General features: G+C 35.3%; 1 protein-coding gene across 8 annotated transcripts in view; it reads right to left on the bottom strand.

Moving 5' to 3' along the window:
• The window catches only part of PPP3CB (protein phosphatase 3 catalytic subunit beta), a 47,947-nt gene that overhangs the window by 17,843 nt on the left and 3,286 nt on the right, over positions 1 to 26,818 (bottom strand). For 7 of the 8 annotated variants that reach the window (XM_060286077.1, XM_060286078.1, XM_060286080.1 and 4 more), the window contains exons 2-9: positions 15,994 to 16,194; positions 15,170 to 15,294; positions 11,552 to 11,663; positions 9,602 to 9,747; positions 9,198 to 9,337; positions 9,017 to 9,094; positions 8,817 to 8,911; positions 5,714 to 5,839 (exon numbers count right to left, since the gene is read on the bottom strand). In XM_060286077.1, coding sequence (XP_060142060.1) covers positions 5,714 to 5,839; positions 8,817 to 8,911; positions 9,017 to 9,094; positions 9,198 to 9,337; positions 9,602 to 9,747; positions 11,552 to 11,663; positions 15,170 to 15,294; positions 15,994 to 16,194 — 1,023 coding nt within the window. The remainder of the gene's footprint in view (positions 1 to 5,713; positions 5,840 to 8,816; positions 8,912 to 9,016; positions 9,095 to 9,197; positions 9,338 to 9,601; positions 9,748 to 11,551; positions 11,664 to 15,169; positions 15,295 to 15,993; positions 16,195 to 26,818) is intronic. The other variant, XM_060286079.1, reaches the window with a different exon arrangement.

The raw sequence follows: 26,818 nt of genomic DNA, 5'->3' as shown, positions 1-26,818 counted from the left end.
ACAAGGGTGCCAAAACAATTCACTGGGGAAAGAATAGTCTTTTCAACAAATGGTGCTAGGACAACTGGATATCCACATACAAAAGAATGAAGTTGGACCCCCACTTCACACCACACACACACACACACACACACACACACACACACACACACACACATTAAGTCAAAAAGGATCAAAGACCTAAAAGTAAGAGCTAAAACTATAAAGTTTTTAGAAGAAAACATAGGAGTAAATCTTCATGAGCTTGGCAATGGTTTCTTAAATGTGACACCAAAGCACAAGCAACAAAAGAAAAAATAAAGAGGACTTCATCAAAATTAAAAACTCTTGTGCTTCAAAGAATATCACCAAGAAAGTGAAAAGACAATGTCACAGAACAGGAGAAAACATTTGCAAATCGTATATCTGATAAGGGACTTGCCTCTATAATATACAAATAACTCTTACAACTCAATAGTAAAAAGACAAATAATCCTTTTAAAAATGAATCCATTTAGAAATAAACATTTCTTCAAATAAGATATGCAAATGTCGAATAAGCACATAAAAATATACTCAACATCATTATTCATTAGGGAAATGAGATACAATTTCATATCTAATATGATGGCTATAATAAAAAAAGATACATAATAACAAGTGTTGGCGAGGATATGGAAAAACTGGAAACATTATACACTGCTGGTAGGATTGTAAAATGGTATAGCTCCTTTGGAAAACAGTTTGACAGATCCTCAAAAGGTTAAACATAGAGTTATATGACCCAGCAATGCTTACTCCCAGTTACATACCTAAGAAAAATGAAACCATATTGTACAGGAATGTTCATCGCAGCATTATTCATAGTAGTCAAAAAGTGGAAACAACCAAATGTCCATGAGCTGATGAACGGATAAATAAAATGTATATCCACACAATAGAATATTATTTGATCATAAAAAGGAATAAAGTACTGATTCATGCTACAACATGGATAAACCTTGAAAACATTATGGAAAGAAGCCAGTCACAAAAGACTACATATTGCATGATTCCATTTACATGAAATACCCAGAATAGGAAAATCTATGGAAATAGTGAGTAGATTAGTGGTTGCACAGGGCTGCAAAGAAGATGTGGGGGGAACTGGGGAGTGAATGCTAATGGACACAAGGTTTCTTTGGGAGGATGGTGAAAATGTTTCAAAACTGATTGTGGTGACAGATGCACATCTCTGAATATACTAAAAACCACTGAATTACACAGTGTAAATAGGTTAAGTGTATGGTATTTGAATTATACCTCACTAAAGTTGTTATGAAAAAATAAAGAAAAAGTAAGAAGGCATGAAACTTACACAGCATATAGTACATTAAGGAAGTTGGCTGGGCTGTTTCATACCTGGAACATAGAGAACGTGAAAGAAAAAGACAAAAAGTGAGGCTGAAGAGAAAGTAGGGAAGGTCCACATGTGACAGGCTAAGGTTTATCCTGAAAGTTACCAGAGTCATTTATGGATACTAAATAGTAGCTTTTAAGTGTGTAGTGCTTTCCATCTAGAAGCTTAGCTGTGAAGGAAAGGCAAGAGAATCATAGCACAGTAGTAGTCAATGAAAGATATCAGAAAAAGGAAATGTTATTTATTTTTTATTTAAAGATCATATAGATTTGAACAATTTACAAAAGAGCTTAGAAGAGAGAGTTTGAAGATATAGAAGATGTAAATAATACAGTAACTTTCCTGAAAAAGCAGAAGGGTAATGAAATATAAGGACAAGTTAGAAAGGCTAGCCCTGGATAGAAGGGTCACATCTTCAGCAGGATAAGAATTCAAGATGAGTGCAGTTTATTGGGAATTCCCTGGTAGTCCATTGGTTAGGACTCCACACTTTCACTGTCAAGGGTCCGGGTTCAATCCCTGGTTGGGGAACTAAGATCCCTGCAAGCGGTGTGGCATGGACAAAAAAAAAAAGACTGCAATTTATAAAGCAGGGGAACAGTCAGTACAGAAAGCTCCCATTAATGGTACATGTTCTCTCTGAGAGTAATGGAAGTGGCTAGAAAAAGAAAATGTTTAAGTAAAAAAGATAAAATTTTAGAATATATCCTAACGGAAATGAGTGAGGAAGCAGACAAGTGATATAAAGGATGTTTGGGTACTACTGAGAGCCTAGCTAATGCTAGAAATCAAAGGGTGGTACCAAATCATAAGGCTGTATAAATATCTCCAACAGTGCTTTATATGTTGACTGTAAGAATGGAAAAAATGGATAGTTAGACTTTACTGGGGCTAACATTTATAGAACAAAGTAGAAAAACGAGAGAAAGGAGTTTGGAGGTGTGTTAAGAAGAAAGAGAGGCAAGGGGGGATCTGACTAAAAAAGAAAACAACACGTTCAAAGGCCTAGCAATCCCAATGAAGATGAAGAGAAGCTATAACTGAAGTAAGCGGTTGCTAGAATAACAGAAGTTTCATCAGAGTGTGTTAATAGCACTATCATTACCAGACTCAACACATCCAAGCCATTTTCAACCATTCCCTCCTCTTAAACATGCAATCTTGTTAAGTCTCACTGATTCTTTTACAGTTCTTGCAGTTCTCCCATGCTCTCCATTCCTGATGCTAACAGGGTTTCATTATGTTTCCATTTTGACTCCCGATGAAGCTTCACAACAGGTCTCCCAATCTCTAGTCTTCCTTGCAGTTCACTTCACCAGAGTAATTTTTCTAAATGACTATCATGATTATATTCTGTTGCAGTTGCTTCTCACCATTTATCAAAGTTCCAGATTCTCTGTTTAAGTGATCAAGATCCTCCTGATCTAACCCTGACTTAACTTTTCATTCTTTTTCTACTACTGTCCTTCATACATCTTACTTGCTAATCTAACTGAACCTCAACATTTGTCAGTGACGTTATGCTTTCTTCCTTTCAGACTCAGGATTGGGAAGTTCTCTCACCTAGAATTCTCTTGCCCAGATCTACCAGCACAATTCCACCATTCTTTAAGCCCCAGTTCAAATGCTACTTTAATCCCTCTGACAGATATAATCTCCTCTCTCTTGTTAATTCCTATAAAACTATGCTTATCTTGGAGCGCTTACCATATTACATTTTATCATTACTTATGTATCTTTAGTCCCCTATTAATCTGCAGAGACCCAATATCTTACTTGTATTTGTGTATCCTTAGTACCTTGAATAAAACAGACTTTCCAAAAAAATCTAGCAAATGAACAAATCCTACATGTATGACCTTCTACAGAAGATCACACTATGCTGGACTCTCTGAAACAGAGGTTCTCAAATTGGGGCCAATAAGCCTGAGTGGGGTTACCAATCCACTTCAGATCTGTAAACATCCTCAAAATGTTACATACGTACAGATGGTACATATATTTCGTACATGAAATTTTCTGGAGGAAAAGTCTGTAACTTTCACGAGATTCTCAAAAGGGTTTTGTATTAAGAAATTAATAAATGTATTTGTGTACTTTAATTTTTTTAAGAGTCCTTATCTTTGAGATTCATTCTAAAATATTTATAGATACAAAAAATAACAGCTGAGATTTGATTCAAAATAATTGAGGTGTGGCATGGGAAGTAGTGGATGGCGATATAAATGACACAGTATTGGCCATGATTTGATAACTGTCGAAGCTGAGTAATTAGTACATAGGAATTCATCATATTATTCGCTCTACCTTTGTATCGTGCTGGAAATTTTACAACATAACATTGTTTAAAAACAAAATAAAAAGCCCCCAAAAGGCTAAAAAACACTACTTTCATCTAACTTTGGGATTAAACCAGCCTCCAAGGAAGCCTCTGGCTTAGTTAGGTTAGTTGCTTCCCAGGGACTAGATCAGAGTCAAACTGGCTTTTTCGATGCGGAATCAAATGAAGTGCCATTTGCTGCTTTTCACACCAAAAGAACATTTTCATTAGAATGAAGAAGTAGTTAGGCTATTTAAACACCTAACATGTATTAAAATGGAAAACTAGGCAAAGAGTTTGAGAAAATTTTCTTACTGTGCTCAACATTGGTTAGGATTCTATTTGCATATAATGTTCAAATCTGAGATTCCCATTTTTAGAAAGATATGAATAATTTAGAGAAGATCCACAGAAAAACAACAAAAATGGTCAAAGGGTTTGAATACGTCCTCATAATAGCTAAGATGATTTAGAGTGGCAAAAAAGAACAGACGATCACTTAGTAGCAGACTTCAAATGTAGGATCACTGAATTCCACTGTTCTTCACTTATGAGAGAGCCACAGAAATTAGATTAAATTTTCTCATTTCTCAAAAGGAGTTAGACTACATGATTGTTAAGTATACTATGAGATCTAAAATTCTATGATGTCCTGGTTTTTGATAGGTGCATTCGTTGAGAAAACCTATTATCTTCTCTCTCCTTGTTTGAATACTCATAGCATAAACATTTAGATTAGATATAATGAAATATTTCCTTTTTTGTGGAGGCATAAGAAAATCAAATTAGAAATATCCATTCTCCTCCTACCTTATCTTCCCTGCTCTCCCCACCCCCCACCCCACTCATTCTTCATTAAAATATTTGTGTTGCAGTCTAGCCTGGAGGCAGGAGAATGAGCAAGATGAATTCTTAAATTTCCTTTAGCCTGATGATGCTATCATTGAACTATTTCTCATATACCAAAGATAGAAGGTTATAAGTGTAATGCATCCCTTGCACCTAAGCCCTTTACTGGCCCCCTTCTCAAATGCTAAAGTGGGTAATTCTATCCCCATATTAATGTTGACCTACGGAATAACTGACAAAGACCAAAGGCAATCTGCAAAAAAACTGTTTAACATACACAGTTTAAGTATTAACTCTGAATTGCAGAACGAAAAATTGCCTTGGCAGAAGTAACATATCTCAGACAGAAAGGAACATTTTGTAACACAGAAGAGGTGAGAAAAAATAGAGAGGGATATAGAACAAAATGTTTTACAATCATGTCTGTACTCTAATATTCTTATATTCCACGTATGGAAACTGAGGTATTGCTTTGTGGGAAAATTAACACTAAAATGGAAAAAGAAGAATGTGATAAGGTAAGGAAATCTTAGGAACTCTAAAGAACTAGAATAAAATACAAAAACAAAATCTCTTAAATAGCATTTATTTTTTTAAAAAAGCCTATTAAATACATAGTAATAGGAATCTTTAAATTATCAGAAAAGCATTACCACTAAAATTGTATACATATTTTTTTATATAAGAGAAGAAATATCAGGTCAGAATCTGAATTTCTCTTTATCATTTTTGAGAGTACAGAACTGCTACAAAATGACTAATATTGCCTCAAATGAAGGCAATTAAATTCTCCCATGAATTGCCATGACATCCCCAAAAGTGGTGTTAAAATATGTAAAAGTGTCCATTCCAAAGCAAAGCTATTCCTCTATTCCTCCATAAAATATTTAAGCTAAAGAAAAAAAGAAAGAAAACCCAACAGCTGAAGACAACATCAGGCTATTTATAAGTCTTCTCCCAGTCCTCCAGACACCCTCAGATGGGGGCTGTAAACAGCTAACTAAAATATCTTTGAGGCTCTCATATCCACACCCACTGACACAAGTAGAGCTGTAGCCACAGTGAAATTAGCCTTCAGCTTCCTTTAGCAAGTAGTATATGCCTGCAATAGTACACTGGAGCAAATATAACGGTAATAAAACAATTTTTTTAAATAAAAATCATACCTTTTTCTCCAACAAATGGTAAAGACCATGTGAAGACATCCATAAAATTGGGCAACCAGTAAGGATGTGGAGAACAGTTAAATTGTCGAATATTCATCACATTATTTTCATACTTTAATACAGCAGCTGCAAGATAAGTCTGAATGTCAATGTAACAATTTGCCTTTAGCTCTAAAAGTCTAAAAACAGATATAAGCACAAAAATATCTTTTTAAGGGGGTGGGGAATCAAGGGGTGAGTAGAATGAGGGCTAGTAGCGGGAGGTAGAAATTTTTAGTAGTAACACACTTTTGCTTTTAACACACTCTTATGTAGAGCATAGTCAGATCTTCACTTGTCATTATTAATGAAATTCCCAGTCTTTCTCGAATGTTTATTTTACTATATAATCCAAAGATAAACATGCACTTTTACTAAATCCAAAATTGTGAAAACTCAGTTTTTAGAGGAAACACAGAATGACAATAAGCAATTTTCTAGGTTTAAAATTTCATACAAGTTGGAAGAATTTAAGAGGGTGTTTTTAGTTGCAGGCAACCTGAAAAGGACAGCTAAATGGAAATAAAGCAAGAAAAAAAAAAACAGAAAAGAAAAAAATTTGGAACATTTTATTTATGAATGTAGGAATGTACTTATTTCATGTATTATAAGAAATCAAATGAAACTACTACAAAAAATATTTTACTTCATATAGAAAAAAATTCCATTAAAATACCGAAAGAGAAAATATTATACAGGTAACATACTCTTCTCAATTTCAGGTATCTTTCTAATGTTTCATAAGTTGATATAAACAATACCTTAAATTAATCTGACATAGATTTCAGTCACTAGTTATATTATTTTATGGGACACTGGACTAGATGGGCTAGATTCTAATCTAAGCTACAGCATATACTAGCTGTGCAATAGTTAGCAAATTAACTAATCTGTTTCTCATTTATAAAATAAGACTAATATGTTCACCCTGCCTACCTCAGAAGTTTAAGGTCAGAGAATGTATTTCACATGAAAGTACATAAAAGTATAAAATGCTTTGTAGACACTATAATAATTATGTGGTTACTTTTCTTTTTTCATTTTAATGTAAAGCACTGAAATGTAGATGTTAAATTCCAAGATTTGGGATTCTAGCTCATATAGAGTCAAAAGTAATATGTTTGTTTCCCTTATGAAATTCCCATGAAATAAACATATTTTAAATTTAGCCTCAGAAATTAAGGGCTGATACAAAGCATTCGGCTTTAAAAAAGAGAGAGAAAGAATCTAGAAAACTGCCTTACAGATGGAACGAAACATTACAAACATATCCCATACCATGTAAGCACTCAAGTCATTAACACTATGTACAGAATCAGAACTACCAAGAGACATTTGATTCTGACAAGACAGATTCAATGGTTTGAGTTTCTTTTCTGAGTACTAAGAAAAGTGATCCCTTAACCTCCTGAGTTAAACTGACGAAGGACAACCAGTAAGTCAGTAATCAACAGAGCACTGAACACTAGCTCCTTTAGTACTGACAAGGGGAGGTTACAGGTAGAAAGTTAAATGTAACAAATCAGTTCTGAGGATGGCATCCAAACTTAGATATGTTCCTCTTCAAAAATGAAGCCATGCTTCATTAGGTATCTTTATAGAAGCGTCAAAATTTATAAACCAAAATATAATTTAAAAAACTATTTTAGCACTGGCATAATCCTTGGAGGCTACAATGATACTAGCTTCTAAAGATTACCAACTCAGTTAATGTCAATGGTATGGTTGTTTTGGTAATTAATACAGTATGGAGTTCTTGTAGCATACTCTGTATCCAAGTTATTATACAGCTTGCTACTGTCTGATCTCTGGCAAATGTTTTAATCTTTTAACTATGATCTATACTCTTCCAAAAACTCTTATTCCACTCCTCTTTTGAACTCACACCACAACCCATATTTAGCAACGACCTCATTATTTCTCTAAACGTACTTTTAAAAGTCTTTAACCTTCTGTTCTTTCCTCCTGGTACAACCACTCCAGTGTGACCCTGGAAACTATGGCACAGTCAACTGAATTCCAGACATGTCAAGACAGAATAGAAGCTGGCTTCTTAATTTCCTCTTCTGAAAATGTGAACTACGTAAACATACTCAAGCTCATCTTCAGTGTCCCTGGCACACACTTAACTAGATTAAGATCCTTTGGTATTATCTCTCAATAAACTGTGTTCAAAGTTAAAGTAAACCCAGTTATTACAGACAGAGCAAATTTGGAGGGAAGAAGGGGGAACAGGAACCACTAGAAAGAAGGGAAATTAAAAAGACATAAGAAAGGGCTTCCCTGGTGGCGCAGTGGTTGAGAGTCCGCCTGCCGATGCAGGGGACATGGGTTCGTGCCCTGGTCCGGGAGTATCCCACATGCCGCGGAGCGGCTGGGCCCGTGAGCCACAGCCGCTGAGCCTGCGCGTCCGGAGCCTGTGCTCCGCAACGGGAGAGGCCACAAAAGTGAGAGGCCCACGTACCGAAAAAAAAAAAAAAAAGACGTAAGAAAAAAGGAAGAAAGATCAGTAAAAAGAAAGGAAAGGGAAGAATGTATCCCAGAAAGGAGGTCAGATTGACTTAATCAAAGCCTCAACTACAAATCATCATGGGGCAGTAGAGATAAACGTAGGGAATAAGAAAGGGAAAGCAAACCTAGATCAGTGAACATAAAACAAGAGACATGATAAACAACTATGCGGTACAAATACATGAAATGGTCAAAGCAGCAACAGCAGCTTTATGCAAACAAGAAAACATTCTCTTGACTATAAGGGGGAAGATTTAAGAAAGAGGAGTTTGAGAAAATCATGTTTATTTTTGCTTGACGTAGTTACCTCAGAACATTCTTTCACAAGGCAGCTTTTGTGAATGACAAGTTGTGGACTGGTTACATATGACTTAAGTTTCACATTTTGGATTTTTATTTCTTGCCCTCTCCCCTCCCTTATATCTTATACTTTTTTATAATAAGATTTGGATAGTTACAGTTTCAAACAATACCCCTTTTCTATTATATTTTCAAAAAAAAGTCAATTTATATATTAAGTTGTTTAACAATTTTTTTATCAACAACATCTTACCTTTATTATTGTAGACATCTAAGTAATTAGGTGCCGAAAAAATTGTTATTAATGAAGGGAACCCTGTAGTTTGACTTTTTCTGTACATTCTATAGCTGCAAAACAAATAGCTTAATATGCATCGTAAAGCATCAATCATGGTTACTAAGTTTGATTTGTATATAAGGTGTTAATTTGGGTCAGGGAAACAGAATTCTTACCCTGCATCTTGAGCTTCATGAGCTCTAATAATCGATAACAAATTATTGTTTTGCAAAAATTCACACACTGCTGGATAGCTGTGGGGAAAAAGAGTAAATTAAGTAAAATAATGACTTTCTATATGAAGCATATGCTATTTTAACAACTACAATGTGATTAAACTTGGATTTTTTTCCTTACTTATAAAAATAAGAACATCCTCGAACTGTATTGTGACTAAAATGTTCCTGTGATTTTTCATTTCCAAAATCTTCAGAAGGATCAGACCATAGCAAGTCACACATTGGTCCAAATGCAGGTGGCTCTTTGAATCTATCTAACTGTGAAAGAAGAAAAGAAATAAAGAACAGAAATAACTTGTCAAAAAGTGAGAATGGAATGGACATAGGAAAGTGGTACCAACTTTAAATATTGTCCATACTACATTGTTCTGAATGGTTAGAAGATATTTCCATAAAATATCAGTATATTAATTTTTACCATTACCTAATCTTGGCAGTGAAGAGAGGTTTGAAGCTTCTAGTCTCTATCCAACAAAATACTATAAATAGGAATCAACTCTTGGAACTAAAATATATACTCACTCTCCTAATATCATCCAGTGTGTGTATTTCTGGTGAAAGTCCACCATGAACACAAAGAAATTGTTGGTTTAAAAGTGCAGCAAGAGGCAGGCTATCAAAAGCTTCCATACAAGCTTCATAGACTCTTTCTGAATATTTAATTTTACCTAGAAAAAGAAAAAAATTCAATAATTGAAAACTGCATAACTTGTTGATCATTTTGAAAACATGTGTGTGTGTATACACACGACTATTAAAACCAAGGCAAGAAAATTAAAGATACGGGAAACAGCCAAGTGGCAGCCAGGGGTTCCGACTGGGTAAAGGGGTGAGTTTAAAAAGGCAGCAAGGAGAAATTTAAGGGACAATAAAACTTTTCTGTATCATGACTGTAGTGGTAGGCAGCTCTATTCATTTGTCAAAACTCAGAACTAAACACCACAAAGAGTAAATTTTACTGCGTAAAAAAATTTTTTTTAAAAAGGCCAGCATCTTGCCCCATTGAATCAAGAAGGCTAAGCAATGTTATTGATCTTGTGAAGACAAAATATGTGCTCTCTCTAAATTTATTTTGTGTATGCAGCAGATAGTCATAAAATGTTACTAAAAATAAATAAGTCAAATCTCTAAAAATAGTTAAACTCTTCACCTTTATAGGCCAAGAAAGGCAAAATTAGAACTAAAAGTTAAAACAGTGTTAATACTTTATTTTATTCTAAGAGTCAGTGACTACTTTGTTGTTATAGGCAAGACTACTATATCACCACAACAAAACTCAAGGTCCATCCAATTAAAAAAAAGATTTTATTCATATGTTGCAGGAGCAGAGGCTTTCCTTTAGCCTACAATGAACACTTAAAATGGGCAGTGAAGCAAGAAGCCAATATAACACAAGAAAGACTCTACCAAACTAAACTCTCATCTACTTTTAAGTAGATATCATACACATTCTCTTGCTCCTTTATACTTTTAAATGCCTGCATATTTTATGTTTTGGGTGGGATTTTGGCGGACCGCTTGTTCCTTATCTAAGGGAAAAAAAGAACTTAGTTCCTACTTCACTTTTTAATATTGTAACATTCAAATACGAGAAAATCTATATCCAGCAAGCAGAGGTTATAAACTGATAGTCTGCTGACAGATCTGTTTTCCAACACTGTGGTTTAATAAAAATTTTAATTTGATTGCTTTTAGGTCAAGCATGCACTTCCCAGGTCTCATCTTATATTCTTTAGGTTACCCACCTGATCCTTGAAGTTATATGAGCTTGCCACCTCTGCCATTATCCATCACTATATCGATCTTTATTGAATCATGTTTTGAGCCTCAATAATTCTGAAGTTATTTCTAATTTTAAATCTTAACTCTAAGACTTAATACAGCCATGAATATTAACAAGTACACAGCTATGAGTTGTGAAAAAAGGTCAAACACTGCTCCATACCATATGGTTGCTTATAGCTATTAGATTACCACAGCCATAATAATTTAAGAGAGAAATGGGGTAAACATTGTAGGTTATGACCTTCCATTCATTAATAGTGTGTTTAAAACAATCTGCATGATTAAAAAATAAGTAAAACAATCTGCAATGATGATTAATCTGCTAAGAATTTTCATGGGAATGCCTCAATATTGATGGAGAGAAATCTCCAACGCAACCTTTCTTTTCTTTTGGTTTATATTCATCCTGTTAGAAAAAATAATTCTAACGTTAAAACTACATACAGAGCTCAAAACTGTTCCTAGGTACATATGTAAAAATCAAACTTAATAGGAAATACTGAAATGAAAACATCTGAATAAAATTAAACACTAGAGATCACTAGACAATCTTCCTCAAAGCTTGACACATTCGGACACAAAATCTGTTCTTACATGTTGCACTGTAAAAATCGTCAAACTCTTACTACCGACATCACTCCAAAAGAATACTGAGGAAGTGAAAATATTTCTCATGGCAGTACTCACATTCCTGCTTAAAGGTAAAATATTCAGTAAGGTGTCTGCATTCATGGTTGCCTCTCAGAAGAAATAATGTGCTTGGGTATAGAATCTTCAGGACCCATAAATATAAGACACACTACAAAAGAAAATGTTTCCAGTGAATTAATCTTATATTTTTGTTTAACTAAGCTGTTTGATCTTTGCTTCTTTTCTTCTAACCCTACTACCCTTACAATCTCTATCACTCTTCATTATCTTTTTATTATCTTTTTCTCTTTGTCCCTTACTAAAACATAAGCTCCATGAAATTAGGGACTTTGTCATCTTATTCACTTCTGATTCTCCACTCTTAGAAAAGCACCTAGCAAATACTAGAAGAGCAATAAATATCTGTTGAATGAATGAGTCAAATAATTTAATTACTTTAGATTTACAAATTGTTTGCTGTAAAAACAATTAGCAGATTGGGCTCCTCCTTAGGTATACCAATAAATAAAACAATAACAATGTCAAAAATAATAGCAGCTAACATTTATTGAGTACTTATAATGTGCCAAGCACTATATAATTAATTCCCCTCCTTTATTCCTCAAACAACCCTACGAAGTATATAATATTATCTCTATTTTACAAATGAGGAAACTGAAGCAAAGAGCTTAAGTAACTTGTCCGAAATCACAAAACCTCTAAGTAATGGAGATAGGATTCTGATCCTCTGATCTTAAACATTATGCCATGTTGCCTAATGAAGAGAATAACCATGCTTTATGTTTACATTGTTGGTTATGAATGTTGCCTTATATAATGTAGGTGCTTATTATGTGAAATGATTCAAAGATAATTCAATTTCTTAATAAAAAGAATATTAAAACAGTACAGCAACTATTTTTCCCTAAATACACCTAACATAAGAAACAGACTCAATCCCACTACTGGGCATATACCCTGAGAAAACCATAATTCAAAAAGAGTCATGCACCACAATGTTCACTGCAGCTCTGTTTACAATAGAAAGGACATGGAAGCAACCTAAGTGTCCACCAACAGATGAATGGATAAAGAAGATATGGCACATATATACAATGGAATATTACTCAGCCATAAAAAGAAACGAAATTGAGTTATTTGTAGTGAGGTGGATGGACCCAGAGTCTGTCATACACAGTGAAGTAAGTCAGAAAGAGAAAAACAAATACCGTATGCTAACCCATATATACGGAATCTAAAAAAAAAAAATGTTTCTGAAGAACCTAGAGGCAGGAATAAAGGAACCTAGAGACAGGAATAAAGATGCAGACATAGAGAATGGACTTAAGAACACAGGGAGGGGGAAGGGTAAGCTGGGATGAAGTGAGAGAGTGGCATGGACTTATATATACTACCAAATGTAGAATAGCTAGCTAGTGGGAAGCAGCTGCATAGCACAAGGAGCTCAGTGCTTTGTGACCACCTAGAGGGGTGAGATAGGGAGGGTGGGAGGGAGACGCAAGAGGGAGGAGATATGGGGTTATATGTCTAAGTATAGCTGATTCACTTTGTTATAAAGCAGAAACTAACACACCGTTGTATTATACTCCAATAAAGATGTTAAAAAAATAAAATTTAAAAAAATAAAAAAAGAAACAGACTCACATTTTACTTATTTGGTTAAAAAAAAAAAGGAAAGACTATTTCATATGTAAATAAGCTTGGTTTACATAATCATATACAAAAAGAAAAAACAAACTTCATTTATTTATTTTTTTGGCCGTGCTGCTTACGGAATCTTATTTCCCTAACCAGGGATAGAGCCCGGGCCCTTGGCAGTGAAATTGCAGAGTCCTAACCACTGGACTACCAGGGAATTCCCACAAACTTTATTTTAAACAAGTTAAGGTATAGGAAATGTGTGACTATTCACATCTTCATTTTATTCACAAGAAAAAAATAATTAAACTGGGGAAATACTTATTAAACACCTGTCCTTTTTCCTTATTCTGATTATTATTTTCCTTTTATAACAATAAAATATATTAACAGTCAGCTACTAAACCCTCTAATACAAAGACATACATACCAACATGCTCAGGTACCAAGTAATCTTCCTAAAATTTTTTATTTTATTGTTTTTGTCAAAGCCCCCAATCAGAATAGAATTTTAAAAAAAAAGCCCCCAATCTTTATATTAAGGAGGGCAATTTTCTAGTTTTCTTGAAGGCTCCAGGGAAGTTTGAGGAGGCTGATGATGAAACTATGAATGGAAAGAGGAACAACTAAGGATAATAAAGTTCCCAAGGGAATTTGGGTGGACAGAGCCCTGAGCTCTCTTCCCCACTAAGGATCCTAGCATACCTCAGAAAGGAGGTTGAAAACACTGGAGGAGAATTAAACAACAGTAATCGGCATGGAAATTCACCAGGTAAAGCTTCAGTATCTAGTGGGGGAGATGGTTAAGAGCACAGGCTTAGAGTCAAACTGCCTAGCTCCACCATTTACTAACAATATGACCATGGGCAAGTTATTTAACCTCTCCAAGCCTCAGACTCCTCTATAAAATGGATAAAATAATAGTACTTACCTCATAACTTTGTTGTAAAGATTAATCAATGTGTATTAAGTGCTCAGAATATGCTTGAAACACATTAATGCTAACACACCTATCTATTTGTAGAGCTTCTACCCAACAATTTTACCTGTAAGAATCTGTCCTGTAGAAATAATTGGGCAAGTATATAAAGATGTATAAATATATATATATATATAAAGTATATAAAGATGTATAAATAATATGGCTCACAGAAGCATCACCTATAATGGCAAAAAACTGGGAACACCTTATATGCCTAATAAGAAGTTGATTAAATTGACTGTGACTTGTTTAGTCGATGGAATACAATGCAGCTATTAAAAATGATGCTATAAATTTATAATTATTTACCTGGAATGACATCACAGCATAGGGATTTATGAAAAAAGGAAGTTACAGAACCTTATAATAGGGTTCCATTTTCATTTCAAAAAAGGAAAGAAAGAGATGCATATATTAGAAAATACAAATTGTTCTATATTTATATCTTATTTTAATTTATATAATTAGAAAAGTAAAAGGAGCAAAAAGAACCATCTACTGCTAAGTGATAATCAACAGGTCACTTTAATGTCTCAAGTTTTTTAAAACAAATACTTTCAGAATGCATAAAGATTCTATATGATATATTTGGGTTTTAATTGCTATGGAAGGAGGGATAGAAGTACTAGAGTTTGAGCAATAAACGCACTGTAATATATTTTATTTCATCGGAAAAAATACAATTAATCTTTTTTTGCATGGGTGAATGCCTTTAAGGGCAAGAGAGATAAACAGCATTAGCTCCTTAGGGCCACTAGATAACAGGGCAATAAAGACCCCTTAGTTTGCTTACAATTTCCACTGGGAAAAATGGCAATTATAATTACATTAAGAGTGGCACAAAGAAAATTAAAAGAATAGTTTGAAAGACAGAAGAGGAATAAATAGTAGCTTTACTAAAAACTTTAGAATATGCAGAGGTATTAAAAAGAACCCAATACAGGTAATTTAAGGAACTTATTTTATTAGGAATTAATGGAAATCATCTATGATAACACTTAAAAGCAAATCAAATGACAGTATATGATTATTACCTCTATACTAAAATAACCTCTGTCCACATAATCACCAAGAAAAAGGTATCGTGTATTAGCAGGTGATCCTCCTACTTCAAAAAGTTTCATCAGATCAAAAAATTGGCCATGGATGTCACCACACACTGAAACAAGAAGATTATTAGATATGAAAAAAAAACTCTGAAATAACAAATTTTACTTAAATTCTAATTTATTTTACATAAGAGATAGTGTAAAATTATATCAAGAAAGGTCTAAGAAGGAAGTAATCTATGAGGAGTCATGATAGGGATGATGTGTATACAAGTGTTCATGTGCTCAAGATCTAGAACGAGATATAACAAAAGTAATGAAATTTGTAGTCAGTGACAAAATTTTCATCTAACTTTATAAAGCTCCTCTTTAGGAAGCCAAGCATGCATGTCTTAGGATGACAAAATTATAATGGTGGCAGTAAAATCTCCATTCTAACTCCATACTTTCTGTTGACCTGTAAATGATCACTTTTGGTATCTGATACAGCATTGAGGTATTTGCCCCTAATGACTGAAAACAAAGTAAATAAGTATTTGTTGAATCAAATTCAGTGATGGCCAACACAACTAATGAAACCTTCACAAAAGCATACTAGACTAACTTCTGCACTCAGATTATTTAGGATCATGTTTATTCATTGAAAACAGGCAAAAACTTTAAAAAGAAAATAATCTGGAAATTCAAGATAATGTCCATGTAATATTAATTTAGTATACAATATGAATGAAGAAGAAACAGCTTTATATTTAGGTAAGTAAATAATGCTGCAGTAAAAAAAACAATATCCAAAACATAAATAAGTGTACCTGTAATTGGAGCCTCTACTTCTATCATGGTTTTCTCTCTCCGAAGAATGGCAGCACCCTCATTGATAATTCTAAGTGCAATTTCTTCATCTACCCGACCTTCTTTTACTAAGTGGTTCTTCAAAACATCAACCCTGGGTATCCCATCCATATCAAAAACTTCTTCAGATGTCAAGCGATGCGTTGGGGGGAAAGGGACAGCTGCAATTTTTTTTAATTAATAAAAAATAAATCACTATTAATATATTAACATAAAAACTAATCAATGGATCTAGGTAAATAAGAGTAAAAACTGAAAAGCTGAAGTTTTGCTTCTTCATTTACTGGATGGGGTATTAATTTTTTAAAAGCTTTTTTTAAAAAAAGAGTAATCAAACTATACTTCCTTATTAATTATATATAATAACAGAAGAATTATTAGAGAAATAAACTGTCTCACAAAATTAAAAGTTCTTTCAGGATAACTAAAGCTTTTTTCTTTAAGCAAAAACATTTTTTGGTAGAATTCTCAAAACATACATTCTTCATCTTAAATGAAGTACAATAAATATAATTTAATACCACATAGGCATGAATAGAAAGAAATCCCAAATATAAGGTGATCTACCAACTTCCTATTAAAAATATATAAAACAATGCCTGCTAGCCAACTTGAATAGAAACTTCTAGGGATATAGATTAAAACAGCCAAATGCTTATTGATGGAATTTAAATTAATTCAGATGCACATATAGATTTGAAATAACATTAATAAATCACGATAATTTTGAAATACTGCTTTTTCTCTTACCTTCATGTTTCATAAAATACTTTCATTCAAAATCTTTACAAATTTTTGACATCAGTGTATTCCTTATCACTGGATTCATTTTTTGAGTCATCTAGCATACTTTTCAAAAGCAAATCATCCTCACTCCCATTTAAGTTGTTTGAGATACAGCACTTTTTAAATACATATTCAATGCTATCACTGCAAATTTATCCTAAGCCACAATTTCCATTTGTCTAACTACTGAAAGAGTTGGCCTTTTTACTCCTGTAGCATATATTTACGATTTCCACAAGTAATTACCAACTGTATTGTTTTAAACTGATATTTGCTTTTTTCTATTCGTAAGAATTTAATCATAATAAGAAACGCCAGATGAAAAAACAAAAGACAAACTGATTTCAACCTAAAGCTCTAAATCCATTGTCATTGAATAATCCAGTCACTTATTCTTACTTATAATGTTAAAATCAATATTTTTCTCTCACGCCTGTGATTCATTTCTCATGACTGTATTACCATTCTCTTTAAACATTATTGTCTTTAAACATTATTGTCTTTAAACATTATTATCTTCTTCATATACTGGGAATTTTCAACAAAAAATAGTACAATGATTTTTGTCTTCACTATAATTGAAAATACTTTGCTCCTGTTCAAATGAAATGAGATTTAAAATACTGAATTTAAACTGATATTTGTTAAATGGAATGGAAAACGTGAAGGTCCATTTTCAATGGTATCTACCACAATTTTGAGGTCATATACCTAGGAAAAGTTACTACATATCTGTTAAAATTTTTTATTCCTTCTTTACTGAATCCAACAAATGACCTCTTTATGCATTCAAAATCAGCTTGGATTGAAGTAGTTTTAGGCCCTTTACCAAACAGTACTTTGCTTTTCAAAATAAAGAAAGCAAGAGGGCTTCCCTAGTGGCGCAGTGGTTAAGAATCTCCCTGCCAATGAAGGGGACACGGGCTCGAGCCCTGGTCCGGGAAGATCCCACATGCCCCAGAGCAGCTAAGCCTGTGAGCCACAACTACTGAGCCTGCGCTCTAGAGCCTGCGAGCAACAGCTACTGAAGCCCGCACGCCTAGAGCCCGTGCGCACCGTAACAAAAGAGTAGCCCCCACTCGCTGCAACTAGAGAAAACCGGCGCCCAGCAACAAAGACCCAACTCGGCCAAATAAATAAATAAATATATATATATATAGATATATATATTTTTAAAAAAAGAAAGCAAGAGAGAAATTTATAGTAAGAATTTAGTCTACCTATAGACTCAAATGTAAGGCAGATCTCTCTTTTCTGAAATAAAATTTTTAAAGAAAAAAGTCACTTTATATTTGGGCATACAGTACATACTATTTTCTTGATGTTTCAGGGCCATCACTGGGATCATCAATTATTATGCAGAAGACTGGAAAAGTATAGGACAAACTGTTTCTTCACAGTACAACTTAAAAAAACTAAAAGCAGGGGGCTGGGTTAGAATTACATCAATTTCCTCATAGGAGGAAAAAAAGTTAGGAAGAACTCAGTTCTTATAAGTGAGATAAGAACTAAGGCAGAGGGATATCAACCATTTCTAAAAGACTTTGAAATCATCAATCCCTGTTGCTTTCATCTTTTTTGATACTTAGTAAAACAAAACTTGAACTTGCATTTCCCCCCCTTCTTTAGAACACATCTATTCCCATTACTTTTTACTGCATCTAGAATAAGACATTAAAATACATTTTGTTCCCCCAAATACAGTATGTCAGATTCCAAAAAAATAAAAACCTTTCTTAACGTACATTCTTCTCCAACCAAAGATTAAACAAACCATCATACTATATGCTATAACCAAATTTGCCCCTAACAGTAAACCAATTGTTTAAAAACTACAAAATTTAGGTTGAGCGTCCGCCTGCCCATGCAGGGGACACGGGTTCGTGCCCCGGTCCGGGAAGATCCCACACGCCGTGGCGGCGAAGCCCGTGAGCCATGGCTGCTGAGCCTGCGCGTCCGGCCCGTGAGCCATGGCTGCTGAGCCTGTGCTCCGCAACGGGAGAGGACCGCGTACCGCAAAAAAAAAAAAAAAAAAAAAACCTACAAAATTTAACAATTACTAAATAAAAGTTACTTCTGGGACATCATGAAAATGAAAAGTTTAAATATCTCTTAAATACAAATTTCTGAGATCAAGATGGGGTCATATTTTTCTCATCAGGCCAAGAGAATTTTTCCTCTACTTAGGAAAAAAGATACTGTTTAAAATGTTGCATTCTAGATTATGCATACTTCCTAATAATCAACAACATAAGTCAACTAACAGGTGAATTCTGTTCAAAATACAGAACTTCCTAAAAACCCATCTGGGAGACAATCTCTCTCTGCCCCACTCAGCCAGTCGCCTGTGGTACTGCATGTTTTCATGCACATTGCGAATGCCCCACTGCAAGTCACACTGAGCTATTATTGCTCCTCTAACCAAGAGTCAGAATGTCTTTATTCATCTGGGGAAAAAAAGTATAAACTGCCTCCAGACCTATGTTTTCTACTTCTTTTTCAATTCAAGGCATACTTTTAAATTTCAACACCAGTTGGTATACTTTTTAAGGAATGGGTACAGGTTGAGGGGTGAAGAAATGCCACCATAGGTAAAAGTAGACGAAAAATTGTTGTTCTAACAACACAACACTGATAGTGGAGAACAGAGAGTTTCAAAAGAATGTTTTAATATATCAGTAAATAAGAAAATAAGAGGCAAAGGCATTGTGCTCTTTGGCAGCTGGAGAAAGGAGCCATAGCAGGTGATCTAACTAAGCAAAAGAAAACTAACCAAATAGAATTTGGCCTAACAGGAAATTAATTACTGACCCTGTTGGTCAATAGAGGGTTAAATTTTTTTCATCAAAAATTAATATTCTCAGCTACTACCATCAACTCCTAAGGTACTTTAAAGCATTTCCATTTAAGTTCAGGTTTTAAATGATTGGGTTTTTTTGGGGGTTTTTTTTGCGGTACGCGGGCCTCTCACTGTTGTGGCCTCTCCCGTTGCAGAGCACAGGCTCTGGACACACAGGCTCAGTGGCCATGGCTCACGGGCCCAGCCGCTCCACGGCATGTGGGATCTTCCCGGACCGGGGCATGAACCCGTGTTCCCTGCATCAGCAGGCGGACTCTCAACCACTGCGCCACCAGGGAAGCCCTAAATGGTTTTTCACATTTCTAATTCATCTTCAGCCAACTATTCCTGTTTTTCTAGGGTTTTCATCCTATATATTTTTTTCTCCTTATTTTCAGAGTATTTTTCCAACTCTTCTATGTTTGAGATAGGGAAAAACCAGTACATAAAATGTATGTAAATATAATGTGAATGGTCAATAACTGAAATGGGTAAAATGGAGGATTAGCTTGAACAACCTAAAGAGCTATAAAATCATAAAATCACCAAGTTTCCAACACTAGAAAACTTGATTTGGTAATATTCACTTTAACCAAACTGTTCTGTTGAAAAATTTCCTTTAACACAAATTTTGGCATGAAGGTCATATCTGTATAGTAATCAATAACCTTCACAAGCTATTTTAATTCAGATTTAATATATGGTGGCTGATAGACAAGGCCTCAAAAAATTTAATGTAGGAAGTTGAAAAAATAAACCAGGGACACAGACTGATCAAGGATGGGGGAAGAGCAGAGATCTTATTTTTTCTACTAATGGTAAGAAATCCTGGGACTTAACTAATCCTGTTGCCCAACTCTAAGCAAAGGCTGCAGACTATTAGCCCCGTGAGGCCTCTAACACCAACTGGGGTGCAGCCTGTGCCACCTAAAAACTACTCCAAAGTATCATTCAGATGTCTGTGCTGCTCACCATTGCCATTACTGGCAACTGTCCAAAATAAAGTTCCTCCTGATTTTTTTCTGTGTTTCTTTTGTTCACACCATACCATCCTCAGGCTGTTCTCCTCCCTCCCAATCCTCTTCATTGAGGGCTGCAGAATTCCCATTATAAAAAATTTTTTAAAAATTCACCCTTCTTTCCTGTGTGCACATGCGTGGGCACGCACACACACACATTTTAGCTCTTCACAGAATGCTGTCTTCATCTCTCTAGCTTAATTAAATCTTATTCCTCCTGAAGGACAACACTTCTGAAACACTTTTTCCAAAGTTGACGATGCTCATTTTTCCACACTCCACTATTTGAGCAGAAAAGGCCACAGTCTTCTTTCAGCTCCCCACTACCACTTCCAACATCATCACTCCCGTGAAGAAGAAAATGCTTCCTCGTTTGAGGTTCATGACTTCTGGCTAGTTTATTCTTGTCCCAGCCATCTACTAAATTTCTGGTCATCTCTCACATGAAACTCAGTTTCCTGGTTCGAAAGCTTTCTCCACTCTAAGCACCACCATCATCAATGTCCATGTGGATGACCTATGTAAACCCAAGAACTGAGAGGTTGGAGCTCCATTCTACTTCAACTCCCCTAGTCTTAGCCATAATTTCTGCTCCAGCTCTGAAATCCTGAATTCTAACCTCTTACTCCATGATCAAAATCTCTAATCCTTTCAGATTCACTCCCTTTTCTTCAACTGTTCTCCAATTATATCAAGAACGTGGACAGCCTCTCCTAATCAACCCCCTTCTGGATACCTTTGCTTGCTGCAATTCTGAAGCTATTCCATCACCTACCCACTTTTTAAACAACATCCTGAATTGTTTAAAGTCCTTTTGTCCTTTTACCCTACTTACAAAACTCCGATTCTTGGATTAGTTAAGTTTCTAAACTTGGATGCTAAGTATAAAATCATCAAAACAAGGCTTCCCTGGTGGCGCAGTGGTTGAGAGTCCGCCTGCCGATGCAGGGGACACGGGTTCGTGCCCCGGTCCAGGAAGATCCCACATGCCATGGAGAGGCTGGGCCCATGAGCCATGGCCACTGAGCCTGCGCATCCGGAGCCTGTGCTCCACAACAGGAGAGGCCACAACAGTGAGAGGCCCGCGTACCGCAAAAAAAAAAAAAAATCATCAAAACAGCTCAGTGCTACTACAAATTCATGGTCTCCAACTTAGTTGGTCACTAGCACTTGCCATCAATCTATTCAACGTTCTAGTCTGTGCTCTCTCCCATTCTCCTCAGTGGAGATTTCAAATGATCACCTCTTCCTTGAACCCTACACTTAATTTCTCTCTTACTCAGTAGTCAACTTGAATCTTTTTCAGAGAAAATTGAGACCTTCAGACCAAATGTCACTTTTCTGTCCCTCTCCATCCACATCTATGCCAGTATCCACTTTACATTTCTTCCTATCAAGGAAGAGGTATTCCATCCATCCAATACTAAACATTCTACTGTGCTCTGAATCCCACTATCCCAACCTCTTCACTTCAGTTCACCCTTCCCACCCACCCATGCCCCTATTCTGTTTCTTCTGCCTCTGACTCTCCATTGGTTCTTCCCTTTGAGCAGATAAACATACAGCCAGCCCTCCACAACCACAGGCTTTCCTGTGCAGATTCAACCAACCACGGATAGAAAATATTTAAAAAATAAAGTTCCAGAAAGTTCCAAAAAGCAAAACTTGCATTTGCCTCTCTGGCAACTATTCACATGGCATTTACATTGTATTAGGTATTATACGTAATTTAGAGATGATTTAAAGTAAATGTGAGGATATAGGTAGGTTATATGCAAATACTAAAACATTTTACATAAAGGACTTGAGCATCCACAGATTTTGGAATGGGGAAGGGTATCCTGGAACCAAATACCCACAGATACCGAGGGGAGACTGTACTAAAGTCTCTATGATCTTAAAAACAACCCCAACAAGTAATTCTCCCTTACTTCTCATCCCTGTTTTTACCATATATATCCCTTATTTTACAACTAAGCTTCTTGAAAGAGTAATCTACAGGGAATAGCTTCATTTTATCACTTTTTTGTCTACTTTCCTCAATCCACATTTATCTGGCTTCTGCTCTATTCCTTCACCTTATATCTCTCTCCTCTCTTGGGTTCTTGAACTCACTCACCTGGTTCTTCTCTTAATTCTCTGGTCATACCTGATCAGCCTATTTCATGAACTTCTAGTCCTTTTTCTGGTCCTAGGACAGTGTGACCTAGGATTCTGTCCTTGGCCCTCATATCACACTCCTCTCATTCATAACTATGGCTTCAACTAAAATCTATATTTTGTGGACTCCCAAATATATTATTCAGTCCAGACCCTGCCCCTAACTAAACTCCAAATCCTTATTAAACTATCAAATATCTTCATTTGGATGTTCCATAAGTATCTTAAACTTAATATGTCCAAAACTTAATGTCCTCTAAACTATCACCAATATAGCTACTCATCTGGAAATTATCCTAGAAGCCTTTTTCTTCCTCGCCCTAACATGGTCAATAGGTCCTAAATAATTCTCTGATCTGGTTTTGTCCCTTTGGTCCTGGGACACTGAATAAGGACTTTTTTTTTTTTCTAAAATTACTAAAATCTTTTCAATTTTGCCCATGCTTCACAATAACTCAGAATACTTTTTAAAATTCAAATCTCAACATCCTCCTGTTTCAAGACTGGCTTCATCATATAAAATCCAAATTGTGTCTCTTAACATACCATATGAGATCCCTTGTAATCTGACCCTTCCCTACATTTCCAACCCTCATCTTTTGCCACTAACTCACATTCCGGACACATCCTATACTTCAGATATTTAATCTTCATTTTTAAAGTTACATCACTTAAAAAAAATCTCTGTACTTTGCACGCCCTATTATTTGGGGGTACACTAGTCCCACCTTTTGCCTAACTTCTCCTTGTCCTTAAACCTCATTTCAGTGTTCCAATTCTTGAAAACGTTTCCTGTTCCCAGGCTAGGTTAATGGTGCCCCCTCCTTGTGGTCCCATGGCAAAGCATTTGATGCACACCTACATCATGGCACTTATCAATTGTACTGTAAGTATCTTGTCTCCCCCTCAAGTTTATGAGCTCCTTGAAGGCGAGGGAGCTGTCTTTCATCTCTACATACCTAGTGATTTGAACATGTATACTAATGTCTACTGAATTAATGATACATTAGTTTCTAAATTACTTATCTTACACTAATTTATGTAGCAATGACAATATATTTATAGTACTTTATTTACAGTTTACAAACTGCTTTCACATACATAACGCTATGATTCTCAGAGACATCCTGTGAGTTCAGTAGGGCAAGTTTTATCTCAATTGCACAAATAGGATAACACGTTCAGATAAGTTAATGGCTCTCTCAAGGTGTTTCAACTAGTAAGGGGTAGAGCCATGATTGAAGCTGAGTTCTTCAGAATGCTACTCCAGTACTACCTGTCTTATACCAACACAATGACAATGCTCTTCTGACTAAAAGAGTCATCAAAACTCTCCTCTTCACCAAGAACGGTATAACCCCTTCAGATGCCACAGGTAGAAGCATGCTCTAAAGAAAGATTTCAGCAGATCCTACAACACTGTCTTCAAAATTTCCAGGTATCCCTTGGATTCCTTTTAATGTGTGGTGGTTCTTTGAACACAATAACCTTCCCTCAAAAACTGGTTCCCCTTCCTGGCTTATTTTTGTTATGGTATCATCATTCTCTGTTACTCTGACTTAAAATTTTGGTGTCATTGTTCTCTTTCTGGACTCCAAGTCCTACCGATTCTTCAAATTCTCTTTTTTTTTTTTTTAACACCTCCATTGCTGCAATGTTAGTTCAAGTTCTTATTACTTTGTGTACGAGAAAACTCTAACTAAAATCTCTACTTTCCCTCCCCTTTTTTGTACAAAGCATAGGTAGATAAATCTACCCCAAAATTTGGGGTGGTTTCTTAAGGACTAAAGAATAAAGGGAACAACAGCCTGAAACTTATTTTCAAAGTCTTTCTTAACCATTCCCAGTATCTTCCATGTCACTCCAATCTCTTCTGCTTTCAACTACCAATGCTCAAACAATCACTAAAGCAAAATTAGTCTGATTACTGTTTTCTCAAAAAGGTTTGCTCTTCCACCTGTTTCATTCCCACACCCAGTCACTGATCCAATATATCTACTTTCTAATATTACTCAGAATTTGTGTCATATCTGGTTTTTCTCCTTCTCTTAATTCATACTGTGGTCATTCTGCACTTGGACTACTCCATTAATCTTCTGACATCCTGATTTAAGCCTCTCCCATTATAATATTTCATTCTACACAATATCACGTTAGCTTTCAAAAACCAAAATACTGGGTCATTCCTTTACTTTAAAACCTTCAATAATAATAATGGTGATGGCTATCATTAGTTGAGTACTTACCACGTGTCAGGCCAGGCACTGCGGTACAAATTTTACATGAATTGTCTCTATTAATCCTTCAAAAATCCCATATTATTAACTCTATTTTGCAGATGAGAAAATTGAGGGTTGGTGATATTAAGTATCTTGTCCTCAGTGAAAAGGTTAAAGTAGAACTAGGTTCAAACCCAGGCAGTCTGACTCCAGAGGCTTAATCATCCAGTGTTCTTAATTATCCAGAGGCTATACTGCTTAGCTTAAGTTTCAGATCCTCAACTTGGTGTACAAAAAATCCTTTCCAACTTCATCTCCTGCTTGCCAAGAACTTCACACAATACTGTCACATATTTCATGCTTTTTTCTAACTCCATGCCTTTCTGCTGCTGTTTTCTCTACCAGAAAATATTTTCTCTAACCCAGCCCTACCTTATATCTGAAGAAATTCTACTCATCCTTTAAGGCTCCGCTCAAAACATAATCCTTTCAGTAAAGTTTCCCTCCAATTAAGACAGTTAATTCTTTTTTTACAGCTCCAACAGCACTTTGTATCTAATTCATTATATTATTTATTTGCAATAATGTCTCCCCCACCAGACTGCCTCCAAGAGAATCTATCTTACTTATTTCAATTCTGTATCCCTAATGCCTAGTATTATGTCTGGTACAAAGCACATACTCGATAAATGTTGCACAAATAAATGGTCCCAATCTTTTGCTTATTTGAATCTTACCCATTCTTCAAGACCTCTTTCCTCCTATACAAACCCTTGCTAGACCACTCCAGTCCAGAATCATCACTACCTTCTTTGAACTCAGCTTGCTGGGTCTGCCACTTATCTGGCAATTATTAATCACACCCAGCCTTATGACATAAATGATTAACTTTTTATGAGTACTTATTTCCCCAAGGACCAAGACTGTAGTTTATCTTTCACACTTCTGTTGTTTCCCTACAGTTTTTAGCTATACAGCAGGCATTAAATAAATATTTGCTATTTGATTACTCTGAATTTCCAAAATAAATTTTACATACCATACAAGGATGCCAATTAGCTTTAGCTTATTTCATCTCTGTGTATAAATAAACATTTTTATAATGAAATGAAGTCATATGATTGGCACTAAAACACACCTCATCTAATAAATCAAAATTCTTTTACCAAACTTTTCCTTATAACTCTTGCCAATTCATTCAATAGCTCCGAACCTAAAACTTTTGCCTCACTACTGAACAGCTTTCCTCCTTGGCATTTTCCTTCTAAGATGACCTGTTGCCAGTGTTCTCTTTCCTTCTTTCTCTCTCTCTCTCTCTCTCTGTCTCTCTCTCTCTCTCTCCCTTTCTCTCTCCCTCTCTCTCTCTCTCTCACACACACACACACAATATTCTCTGTTCCTTTGCTTTCTATAGGACACACGGTACTGAAGATTTATTTTAGTATGCTGAACAGTTTAACAAAGGTGGAAAGAAAAAGAAAAATCATTTTCAAGAGTTATATTTTTTAGATAGGTAAGTCCACAAAATAGCTTTTGTAAACAAAAACTAAAATGCAAGTTGCTTTAAAATATAATGAAATAGAACTAGTAAAAAACATTGAAGTAGCTATGTGACCCCGAGACCTTTGTGGGTCATCTAAAAATCTGTAATGAAAATAAGCAATCCTAATAAAGCTAAGGTACTGGAAAACACGTTAGCCTCATATTTATAAGCAGGGCAGCTGGCAAGAGAACCTAAATGAATCATAAGGCTGCCCATCAG

This window comes from Globicephala melas, chromosome 16 (genome assembly GCF_963455315.2).
Source record: "Globicephala melas chromosome 16, mGloMel1.2, whole genome shotgun sequence".
In the NCBI taxonomy this organism is placed as follows: Eukaryota; Metazoa; Chordata; class Mammalia; order Artiodactyla; family Delphinidae; genus Globicephala; species Globicephala melas.
The sequence above is the reverse complement of the archived record's forward strand: the minus strand, read 5'-3'. Positions and strand labels throughout refer to the sequence as shown.